This window comes from Aedes aegypti, chromosome 2 (genome assembly GCF_002204515.2).
Source record: "Aedes aegypti strain LVP_AGWG chromosome 2, AaegL5.0 Primary Assembly, whole genome shotgun sequence".
Classification (NCBI taxonomy): Eukaryota; Metazoa; Arthropoda; class Insecta; order Diptera; family Culicidae; genus Aedes; species Aedes aegypti.
In genome coordinates this window covers 3797120-3808957 of record NC_035108.1, presented here as the reverse complement: position 1 = coordinate 3808957, position 11838 = coordinate 3797120, and the positions used below count along the sequence as shown (strand labels likewise).

The following is an 11838-nucleotide window of genomic DNA, read 5'->3' as shown; positions in this document are numbered from 1 at the left end:
CTAGAGAGTGATAATAGGGACATGAGCGTTAACAGAAGCTTATATAAGAGTTAATATGTAGTCTACTTTTGATTGACGAAATAAATAAATAAACAAAAAAATGTTAATCATTTGATGCATAGTTAATAAATAGGTATATAAATACATATATTTCAATGTATTCAAATTTTGTACTGAATCACACATGTGCATGAGTACATTTTAAAAATGTAAATTAAATTTAACATTTTTCGATCCTTCTATTCTACGCACTATAAACGACACTGACTTAACATGTGTGAATGCCTTGCATATGCCCCATCTGAATGTTTATCTTTTGAGTATCTTTTATTTCTGTTCTCTTATCCACATGCAAGCATATGACTCCTTCTGAGCAAAACTCCAGGTCCAGATTTCTCTCACGCTATTTTAGTTGCTACAGAAAGCTCATTCAAATCACTCGCATAGAGTCGGCGTCTGCCTGAATTTATAAGTGACTAACATTTGAATTTCAAAACTGCAGAAAAAAATGTCTCTTGTGGCACGTTGGGCTCGCAGGAAGCTGACGGTCATCGTCATAGTCTCCGTGGTCCTTTATTATATGCTGTCGTCATCGTACAGCAAGTATCAAATCGACACCATCATCTACCGCACCAAACCGGAAGCCGTCTGGGAGTATGTGGCCGATTTCAGCAAAATGAAGAAACTCAATCCCACCATGTAAGTGGCATCAAGTTGCGCGTGCGCGTGGGAGCAACCAACGAATGATAACGAAACAATCCTCTTTCGATACCCTAGCTTGGATTTCAATATTGTTGCTGACCACGGCAATTTGGAGCACTGGAAGTACTCGGTTGAGTATACCGAGCGGCTATCGCACTGGCCCTACTCGAAGAACACCGCCGTTGGACACTTTTCGGTTCGGAAACTGCCCGAGGCCGAAGGTGGCCAGTATGTGGTGGCGTCCACCCATAGGACATGCTTTTTGCTGGGATTGTTCTGCTGTAAGTAGACTTGCTTGTTGAAGATTGATTATTGTTCTTAAGGTTTAAGGAAGGATATCTAGATTCCGAAGGTGTATGTATGTTTGTGTGTTTGTATGTATAGTTCACCCACTGACCGGCAGCGCTTTTATTGAAGAAATTTGTCTGCATTTATTTGTCGATAACATTAAATATCTTTATAGATGCAGACAACTTTAGCCCTGGAGATGGAAGGTGGGATATCTAGATTGCGGGGGTTTAACAAAATTGATACATTTTTAATTTTATGAAAACCAAAAACTTGTTACGCATTTTGAACGAAAGGGATACAATGTTTTCTCAGAATGGTACTAGAAACCAAGTCATTTAAAGTTTCGGATCTTATATAAAATCTATCGAAAATCTGTTATGAAACTTACCAGCTAGAGCCAAGGATCTAGCCAGCAAAATTGCTTTTTATCTCGAAATAAATGTATCCAGAAATTCCTCAAAGGATTAGCTTAGGAAACCCACAACAATTTCCCCAGTAACATTTTTGTTACAATCAATGTTATGTGGTAAAGGTTAGTTTATTTACGAGACATTTTCAACTTTTGATTGAAAATCCCTAAGAGAATGATATGACACCTTACAAATGCACTTTAGTGAACTATCAAAGCAATCAAATAATTAAGCACATGGCCGAAATACCTGAAAGTAGGTAATCAATTTAAGACCTAATAATTTTGTGTAATTTTATACGTTTGTGCATGTCAATGCTCTTCGACACCAGACATCAAATTATTAAAATCAAAGGGCTCGATTCAGTATGCATGAAGATGCCCTGTAGCAGCAGGAATCCTAAACCAAAATTCAGCTATGAAGAAATTGTGCTAATGTCAAATACTCCAGAGAACTATAATGAAATAATACCTATAATGAATACCTATAATGGAATAACAACAGAAAGTTCATAATGGATGCCAAAAATTTCAAATGGGAACTGCTGAGGATTTTTTTCTCAAAAGCATAAGGAAATGAAAACTGAGGATTTTTAGAAGACGCCTTAACACTCTCTTTCCCATGACTGCAACTGACTATTTCTATACGAAAAAAAAAACGTTTTTATAAAAAGTTCTTAAGTAAATAAAGTTGCAAGTGAGCTAAACTTTTAATAAACGTTTGAAAAAAAAAATACTTGTTTTTTTTTTCAATAGTAAATTGATTGATTTTCGATAGTTTTATTAAGTGTTGGGATAACATTATGTGTATATAATCAAAGTTATGCAACAATAGCATTGTATTTATCTGATTAGGATCTGATCAAGCTCGTCGAAAATTAATTGAGCTTTGGAGCTACCATGGGAAAGACGGATCAAACATTCTTCTGAAATCGCCTCCAGGAGCATATTTACATATCATGGTAAATCCTCAAAATAAGTCCTTAGAATTTTTGTTTTTGTATGGTATTCAGTTGGAGCTGCCTGACAGCTTAACTTGTCAAGGCTGAACCCTCGGTCTGGCTTTTGCCAAGTTTCCCCTCTACCAGGACCAATACTCAGACGGACTAGGCAATGGCGCCCACATGAACACTGCTTTTTTATTAGTATTGTGACGTGGTAGTTTTTGAAAAGTACCCATATTCCCTTGCTTCTGAGAAAAGGAAGCATTGTGAAAAACAGCAGCTCCATCAGAATTTGTTTGAAATAGAAGTGTAGTAGTGTCATTACTAATACTGTCTAGTCGAAATGGTTTTGAATAATTTGTCATTCAAGTGCTATTCTTATTACTCCTGTCTTTTACGTAAGATTAGGGTCTTAAATGTCAATTGTCGTCAAGTCTTAACAAAATTAGGCTGTTTAGTAGTAGTTCTAATTAATTTCATTTTTTTTTGTTAAAAGTGTTAAAGAAAAAAGTCGCTTTCCTTGTCTGTTTAATTTTTCGAAACTAGCAAGTGTACCCTAATGATCGATCTCAGCGTCTTACTTTCCATAGTCATTTTTATAGTGAATATTGAAGAGTAAAGTTACCTTAGGCTTCTATTACAGTCTCCTACAAGATTCACTTTTCGGTGGCAAATGCAATGCTTCACAACGCCTACTTTCTACTTGTAAATTTTGCGAAAATGACGCTGGAATTAGATTATTTATACCATTGTTACAAAAGAGGTATTTCTTATTATGGCAATGTAAAAACCATATTAAAATAAGATTGTCGCCACTTATTTCTACTGAGTGAATCTACTAGTCATTTTCCTAAGAGTTCCTAAGTATTCCCTACGTCGTATATGATAACGATGTATCTAACTAGCTAATCGTAAGAGTGGCTACGGATCATTCTGGTTAGCAAAAGGCAAACTGAACGTCACCAATAGTATTAATGTCCACTTCGAATAGATTAATTATTTGAAATGGGCATCAATTCTATCAATGACGCAGAATGTCCGTTGGATCACATCCGAGATATTATTGCGTCTAAGCCATATGAATTATGACGCGGCTTTAAGCAAAAAATGCCAAAATGTGATACCACCACTACAGGTTACGCCTTTGGTTTCCATCATATGGGCTAATGGATTATGCCCTCCCATCGCGGCAAGGTCGCATAACCAAGGGGAGGGAAGTCCTTAGAATTGGTTCTTCCTACTCTGATGCTGCCATGCATTCCTTCTAGCAACCCTCAAAGGATACTATTGAAAATGAAAATAGGGGTCACCTCGTACCAAGATTTCTGAAAATAAGTCCAATACCACTTTTAGACAGGCATTGCAGAATTCGTTCTCATTTGATATCGAAGCAAGATCAAAGCAAGCGAAGTAAAACATCGCATCTGTATCGGTCCATGATTGGCAATGTTTCGCAAGCTGTAATAAATCTGAAAAATATCGAAGAAGATCCCCATAGAAAGTAGGTGTTTTACTTTAATGGCATATAATATATAATTTCCGAACATCCTATAGCAACAGTGCCCCCAGGTTTGGAGCTGGTTTAGATGGGTTTTATCATACCCCCGATATAATCACAGCTGTACATGATTGTTATTGCGCAACATGATTGTTACAGAGAGCGAGTAGTGAGAGAATTTCTCAGATGTCGACCATTGCTTTTAAAATTATTTACATAAATTCCTGTAATTTTGCTTTTGGATTTCTTATAATCATTATTATCTTTATTAAACAGACATTCGGTACTTGGCTGATTCGTCTCTCTTTTATTTTTGGGGATTCTCTCAGAATGCATACAAGCTGGGTTTGTTTTAGAGCATCCTGAGGATTCAAATAAATTCTTCCGGAAGTCGTCTATATGTCTATATGTCGTCTACGACAAAAAAATACTTCTCATGATAAAGTCAAAGTCAATAATACAATCTTCTATCATTTTCTCTAAGAACAACTCTTTATTTTGTCAAATCAATTTGCAGAAAGAATCTTATTTAGACTCTGAGAAATTAATCAAAAGTTCCAAAAGCAGCCCTTTTAACAATTCTAGAGGATATCGTAAAGGAATCATTCAAGGATTAATTCAAGGATTCATTTTACTGAGGATACTTTCAAGTTCTACTCTAGCACAGGGATTACTAAGAAATCTTTTTTTTTTTTTCAAAAAATACTTTAGGCGTTTTTTTTTATAGAATGTCAGGGTGAGATTAGAGATTTCTTTCCTGAAAAAAGATCAAAACGGGACCAAACAGGAGAAACAAAAAGAAACCAAACTGGAATACTTATAGATAAAAAATTAATGCTCAGAGAATCTTCCAGATATTTCGCCTCTTAAGGTTTCAGGTTCCATCAGGTAAACTTCCAGAGATGTTTTTTCAAACATGTGCTAAGTGGTTGATTCTATCATCGCTTTCTCTAGAATTCCCAGTTAGGGCATGCTCAATTATGCAACCATTTCCCATAGTAGCTCCAGCCAGAGCACCATTATTTTCGACGAACTTGAGACAAATCAAATCAGATGAATACTATGCAGTAGTTACAAGAATAGATTTACACGCTCATCAGATCAATCCAAGAGTCTACTATCCGTTCCAATAGTTAAACTATTGATAAACATTCAATATACCTTTGAACAATAAACCTTTTTTTAAACTGATTAAAAAAAATAGCCCATTTACAACATATCTTGAAGAAGATGAAAAACCCAATTAATTCTCAATTGAGTACTATACCATTTAATTCCACTATAGTTTATATCTTTTGACAGATACGCGTATTACGACCTAAACTGTAAGACCGTCTTCAAGTTCGTGTACTAGATTCGACCAAGTGGATTGATATTAAATAATAATTTGAAACTAGTTAATTTTTTTGGAGATCTTAAGATTTTCTCAAATAGTTTTTAGTATGTCCTCTCAAAATTCCCAATTTGGTTCGAAAAATTCGCTTAGAAAAGAAGTTAAGATCAAATTCGCTTCGACCTTATTAAAATTTTTAAATAACAGCCGACGATCCTTGATAAGGTTCTAAAGCAACTCTGGATAAACTTCCACAAGGTTCTCTGAAAAAAAAAATCCTGGGCTCTTGAGGAAGTTGTTCTCTTCAGGATTTCCTGCAGTAGGCCAGCAATACTTTTGAAGAAATATTGATCGAAATCAAGGACATATTTCAAATGAAATTTAAAACAAAATTCTTGAAGGAATTTGTCGAAAAACTACAGAAATAATTTCTGGAGGAACTTGCTGGTGGAGTTTTTGCAGGAATCCTAGCGAGAATTAACGAAACGCAATGCGAGGTTCTACCGAGCAAGTTTACAATCGTTATAAATTATTAAATATATGTTCGATACAATTCTTGGGATAATTATTGAAGAAAATCTTAGTCAAATCTGCAAGATTTTTCAACAACCTACTGATGGAAATTCTAGATAACTTCCTGGGAAACCACTGAGGGAATCACTGGAAACATCTCTGGAGAAGTACCTCAAAGGATTTATGAAGAATTTTCTGCATTAATCTTCAAAATAACTACAATATTCGCCTAAGCTCTTGATAGAGACCTACTCAAGAACACAAAGGTTAATGTTGCACTACCAAACTCCGTGTTGCGTTAGTCAGTGGTGAATATAAACATCTAGATAAATTTCATACAAACTACTATCATTATAATTTGGGAAGCTAGAAGACATGAACCAGCCTATGGCTGAAAATCTCAATAACGAAGAGAAAAAATATGGAAGCTTTCGAACACAGCACAACCCTAGAATTGCTACTTGTGTTTCCATGACAAGTGAACACTAAATTCCTTATACAAGTTCGAAAATGGGCTTAACTTGCTGTTTTCTGTGCTAAAGGCATCTTCACAGGAATCGAATTTAAGTATCTATAGGGGCCCAGATAGCCGTAGCGGTAAACGCGCAGCTATTCAGCATGACCATGCTGAGGGTCGTGGGTTCAAATCCCACTGGTCGAGGATCTTTTCGTGAAGGAAATTTTCTCGATTCCCAGGGCATAGAGTATCTTCGTACCTGCCACACGATATACACATGCAAAAATGGTCAATAGGCAAAGAAAGCTCTCAGTTAATAACTGTGGAAGTGCTCATAAGAACACTAATCTGAGAAGCAGGCTTTGTCCCAGTTGGGACGTAACGCCAGAAAGAAGAAAAATCCGTAAAATTGAATTTTAAATTGTTTTTTCTTTCATGAAGGAATTGCTGGTAATTTTTAAAAGCATGAATCATTACTAGAAGTGGTACCCAATCTGAGCCCGAGTGGGACGGACCTGGTCAGACTGCTAAATAATAGTGACTTTAGTGACAAAAATTATCAAAATGGCCACTAAAAGTGATTTCAAAACTACTTAGTAAAAATAAGACTAGGAATGAGAATATGTTCTATGAGTATATTAACCAACTACATTTTGGGTGAATTTCAGAATGAAATATTTCTTAACAGTTAACTATCTGGGATAAGACTTGATTGCCAAAAAAATGGCGAATTGCAGATTTCAATTCTCATATTTTAGGAGACGAATATTATCTTGGTATTGGTTACTATTTTATGTTTGTGACTGCAGTCCAAAAAAAACTCATAGTTTATCAAATACATAAACTTCGGTAATCGCGATAGAATTTTTGAAAAAAATCCTGTTCATGAGGAACTTACTGAACCAAATTCATTGAATATTTCGAAGATACATACAAAACGAATTACTTGAACAATGTTTTAAACATTTGTGGAATAGACTGATTGTGGTTGCAGACAACATTGTGGCGAATTTCTGAAAAAAAAATCGTTGATGAAGTTTAGAAAATTCTGAAATAACATTCCTAGAATTGCAAATAAAAAAACAAGCAAAAACTTGAAACTCATGCTGAATCTGAACAACTGACTTGCTTTTAGTCCTGTACTAGACCATTAACCCTTAAAAGGCGTGGACGACTTTTTTGCACTCTTTTGCTCATATCTTTTGACTTAACTGACCAATTCTTAAATTTTTAACAGTATTAGCCAATAATAGAAGCCATTTTGAGATTTGTTAAGTAACTCTGGTATAAAGTTTCGGAATATAAATATTTTTAAGATAAAAATATCTTGTGGTACAAAAACGAAAATTTGAAGAATACTCTCATCATGAGAAATATTGCTGTTTGCATTTGAGGTGCAAATCTTGACTAAATGTCCTCCAAATGCGGTAACACAAACCAATCAAAGGACTCCTAGCAACGATTATCTAAATCACCGCTGACCTAGATAGAAAAACCTATCTATGACATCGCATTTCTTGTGGAAAATCTTACCGCATTTGGTGTTCCCGCATTTGATATTTGCATTTCAAACGCACACAGCAATATAAAATACAACTGTTTCGTAAAGGTAAATCTATACATAATGCCAGATCTTAGGTTTAGTAACGAAGTTCCATCTCTTTGAGAATTCCAGAGTTACAAATGGGATATCTGCAATGTTTCTGATAAGAATCCTAGAAAGTTTAGAAAAAATCGTAGACAAATCAAAATGAATACTAAAATAATTATAATGAAAATCCAGGAAAATTCTGATAAAAATTTGAAAAGAATCCAGCAAAGATTGTCATCAGAAAACTGGAAAGATTTGGATACAAATCATGGAAGGATTCTGTGTCGAATATGTACCCTGGTAGGGCTCTGATGAGAATCCAGTATTCTGAAGAAAAAATTGGAAAGGTTTCAATCTGAATCATTGAAAGATTCATATGGGAATCCTGTAGAGATTTCGATGAAAATGCTGCAACGATTCTGATAACATTCCAGGAATGATTCTGTTAAGAATTTGGCATCGATGCTGAATAAATCCTGAAAGGATTCTGATGAGAATCGTGAGAGTATTCTGATGAATCCTGGGAATATTTCTAAATTCAACGAAGATTCTGGCATCTTGAGAGATGATCTCTGATGATAATCCTGGGAGAATTCTGAACAGAACCCTGAGAAAAACCTGCAAGGAAGCTGGTGTGGATCCTACAATGATTTTTATGAAGTCTGATTAGAATCATGAATGGATTCTGTTGAGAACTCCGCGAAAAATCCTATGTGAATCCTGCGAGGAATCCAATGATACTAATGAGTTGTGAGAGATCCCTGAGAAGATTCATCAGAAACTATCTAAGATTCTCCTTCTTCCTTCCGAGATTCTCAATAGAATTAAAATTTCTAAAATATATCATTGGAACTTTGTTACTAAACCTGAATTTCAGCACAATGATCAAATAAATCCAAAATATTCAAATTTAACTTACGATAGTTTTACCTTTACCAAACAGTTGAATTCTATATTTCTCGTAATATTAATTTTCTTCAAGTCTTCATTTATGTGCCACTTTATATACAGTTAAAAATATGAATTGAAACTCCAAAGCCAAATATCGGGGCAAAACCCAACTATACGTCCAAAATGTCCTTTACTTTACCTCTAATGGTGGTAAGCTTCATCGAAGTTAATACGCCAATCGCGTATTAACATCGATGGAGCTTACCACCTTAAAAGTTTTCATTTTCTGAAACAGTGTTTTCGCATAATGGCTGTTTTCTTGTGATAAAAATTGCTCTTTTGGAACCATAAACAGGGTTCCGAAACTATACTAAAAATGGTCACCCGTATTCAAAATCACCAGGAAGGCTATCGATGGTAATTGTTTGTGAGAGTGCAAAAAAGTCGTCTTCGCCTTTTGAGGGTTGAAGGGTATAATTGTAAGCATATATAAAGGTATCTGTGGTATAACTATCGACTTTTTGTTTTAATAGAAATCTGTACAACTTTTAGGATAGAACCTTTGAAAAATATAGTCAACTCTTAATAACTCTATATTCAAGGTACTATCGAGTTAGAGAGCACAAAACCAGTGCAAATGCGATCCAAGGGACCATCGAGGTAGCCATGAAAACCAAATTTTACTATGGTTCTCTAACTCGAGATCGAGATACGAAATATCTAGTAAGGGAGAGTTGGCTGTACTTGATAGATTTCCTGAAATAATTATTTTGATGTGTGTGGTGTTTTTGTGGCAATCTTTGAACAAATTCTGTTCATATATTCTAATACATTAAACATCAACAAAGTTCAGTCAGCAATCGTTATCGATCTTTAACATATGTATTTCTACAATTCCAGTAAACTCGAAAGGCGAATTCAAGATCTCGTACCTGAACGAGGAGGACACATTCTGCCAGGAGACGGTGCACTACCAGTGTCCGTTCTTCTTCGGGCGTTTCTGCCGGCGAGAGGTCGAGTTCCAGCGGACCGCCATCATGGCCAATCTGAATCGACATTTCAACAAGCAGCACGTGCATCAGCATCACTAGTGCGACAGGGATTTTCTCATACTTTCCGCGGAAGTTAGAACAAGATCTGGATTTTAGTGTTTAGTATGTAAATTTAAGTAAGGCGTTTAAAGTAAAATAAATGTAAAACACGTGAAAAAAATGGCGTTTGATTTAGTAGAAGTAATATCTAGGAACAGGTTCTTGTTCTTCACTTAATGTTTAAAGTAAGACTGTTACACGAAAAAAATGACGGCGAAGAAACCGCATCTAAGTTAATCGAACACCGTAAAAAAATGTTAGCTACATTATTAACGAATATGAGTTTGGGCTAATTCGAAACATACGTCCATAATTCGGAAACAAGAGGTTAAATATTGTATTTAGGAAAATACGTCTCTACTTCGAGCAACTAGATATCTACTCTCGAACGTTGGTTAACTCAACCTTCTTGCGGCTGAGTTGATACTTTTGGTATTCGAGATCAGTCTTATTCGTATTCCAGGTCATATACATGTAGGTGGTCCAAATGATGGCCAACAGAAGTCGATCCAGACTAAGGCATACAAAGATAGGGGTAAATCAACTTAAACAAAGAAATAGAAAGACACAACACTTACTTCATGGAATTGGTGATCCACAAGACCACGGACAGCCCGACAAAGGAAGGATGTCTCATGCGGCCGTAAAAGCAGCGAAGTTCCCGCGATTTGTAGCTCATCGGGGGAGCCAAATCGTTAACGTCGTAGTAAACCTGTTTCAGCCCAACCAGCTCCGGAAGGTCCATCAGTAAACTGCCCCCGTAAATCACAATCCACGAAACGATGTGCGCGGAAACAAATGTCCACCAGAGGGTCGGACTGGATTCGACATCTACGAACCACAGATTGGATTGCGTTGACTTCCAGTTCTTCAGCAGGATCTATAAAACCAAATATACCAATATTTTTAAAAATAAATTCTAATTTAGTACTATACCATTTTTTCCATCTACTAAACAGCTCGAAGATTTATTATCAAGAAATCCTAGAATATCTCAATGATTGCTTCAACAAAATCCCTCAATTAAACTTGAGAACTTTCAACTTGAATTTCATCCATGAAAATTTAAAAATTCAGTACTTTGATTTAACTTTGTTTTGTAATTTGTAAACCTTGCCTATTGCTTCGATTATTTATGATGTGTGATATTTGATGTGATTCAAAAAAGTTAGTGCTACATTGTTGGTTTCTACTAGTTTTTAAAACTTTGAATATGTATAACTAATAAAATTAAAATAATTATTAAATCATGGCCATGGCCCCTGGACCTCCCCGAAAATAAGGCCATCACTTCAACATACCAGCAGGCAATAGGACGTGGCAATGTTGTACACGCTCCGTTCGGCCATCTCCAATTCCAGCTTCCTCCAGAAGCGTTTGACCACTTCCGCCTTCATGGCACTATGCTGGACCACGAACAGGATCACCCACACCCCGTCGAAACACAGCGAAAACAGGGTGGCCTTCAGCAGACCGCCATCGTTCAGGAGGGTGGTCAACGGAATATTTTGGTGGTCTCGCTGCCGGATGACGGGCGTGGCCAAAAAGACCCCCAGCTTACCAACGGAGTAGAAAACCGACAGAAACGACAGCAGCGAAAGGATGAAACATACCAGCTGCCGGAATGAAAGCATCGTGCCCTTAGGTCGCGGATTTGTTCACGGGTTTTAAACAAATTGCACTCAATTTAAGTTAAACACAATTGATTTACACAATAATTTAAAACATTCAAATCACGACCGGCCAAAACGAAAAACTAAACGGACGCCCAGAATGTATGTTGTTGTTGTTGTTGGAGTTTCGTTTTCCGTTTGGCCCGAGGGACTATGCCTCATAAACGCCAGTTGCTGTTACGGTTAGACGTTACCGTCTAAACCTTCAGTCTTGACATTCGAATAAATTTCAGTATATTTTCCAACTCGTCGATTTTCACTCCTTCTTTGTCACGTACTAGATCTTGTAGGCGTCTGTGGTTTTCCCAATCGAAGTGATTTCGGATGTGGGTGTATTTTATGCAGTGCAGTAACATATGTTCCGTCGTGTTGATTACATTGCAAAGTTCACATTCTTCCGAATGAGCCAGTTGCATTTTAGCTAACCAGAATTGTGAATAATCGT

General features: G+C 36.3%; 2 protein-coding genes across 2 annotated transcripts; one reads left to right on the top strand and one right to left on the bottom strand.

Moving 5' to 3' along the window:
* Positions 1 to 374: 374 nt before the first annotated feature.
* On the top strand, positions 375 to 9841 carry LOC5571446. The gene is made up of 3 exons (XM_001659647.2): positions 375 to 699; positions 778 to 983; positions 9530 to 9841. Exons 1-3 carry the CDS (start codon positions 509 to 511, stop codon positions 9718 to 9720), a joined length of 588 nt encoding a protein of 195 aa, XP_001659697.2. The 5' UTR covers positions 375 to 508; the 3' UTR covers positions 9721 to 9841.
* Positions 9772 to 11507, bottom strand: LOC5571445 (nurim homolog). The gene is made up of 3 exons (XM_001659646.2): positions 11022 to 11507; positions 10299 to 10600; positions 9772 to 10234 (listed from the first exon to the last, which is right to left on the bottom strand). Exons 1-3 carry the CDS (start codon positions 11352 to 11354, stop codon positions 10099 to 10101), a joined length of 771 nt encoding a protein of 256 aa, XP_001659696.2. The 5' UTR covers positions 11355 to 11507; the 3' UTR covers positions 9772 to 10098.
* Between the last annotated feature and the right edge of the window lie 331 nt (positions 11508 to 11838).

Excerpts from the sequence above, each read along its gene's own strand:
- LOC5571446 (XM_001659647.2), top strand. The coding sequence starts at position 509 with ATGTCTCTTGTGGCACGTTGGGCTCGCAGGAAGCTGACGGTCATCGTC. Across the intron at positions 700-777 it reads AAGAAACTCAATCCCACCAT|CTTGGATTTCAATATTGTTG; the intron begins GTAAGTGGCATC and ends TCGATACCCTAG. Across the intron at positions 984-9,529 it reads TTTGCTGGGATTGTTCTGCT|TAAACTCGAAAGGCGAATTC; the intron begins GTAAGTAGACTT and ends CTACAATTCCAG.
- LOC5571445 (XM_001659646.2), bottom strand. The coding sequence starts at position 11,354 with ATGCTTTCATTCCGGCAGCTGGTATGTTTCATCCTTTCGCTGCTGTCG. Across the intron at positions 10,601-11,021 it reads CCACGTCCTATTGCCTGCTG|ATCCTGCTGAAGAACTGGAA; the intron begins GTATGTTGAAGT and ends TTGGTTTTATAG. Across the intron at positions 10,235-10,298 it reads TGGATCACCAATTCCATGAA|TCTGGATCGACTTCTGTTGG; the intron begins GTAAGTGTTGTG and ends TGTATGCCTTAG.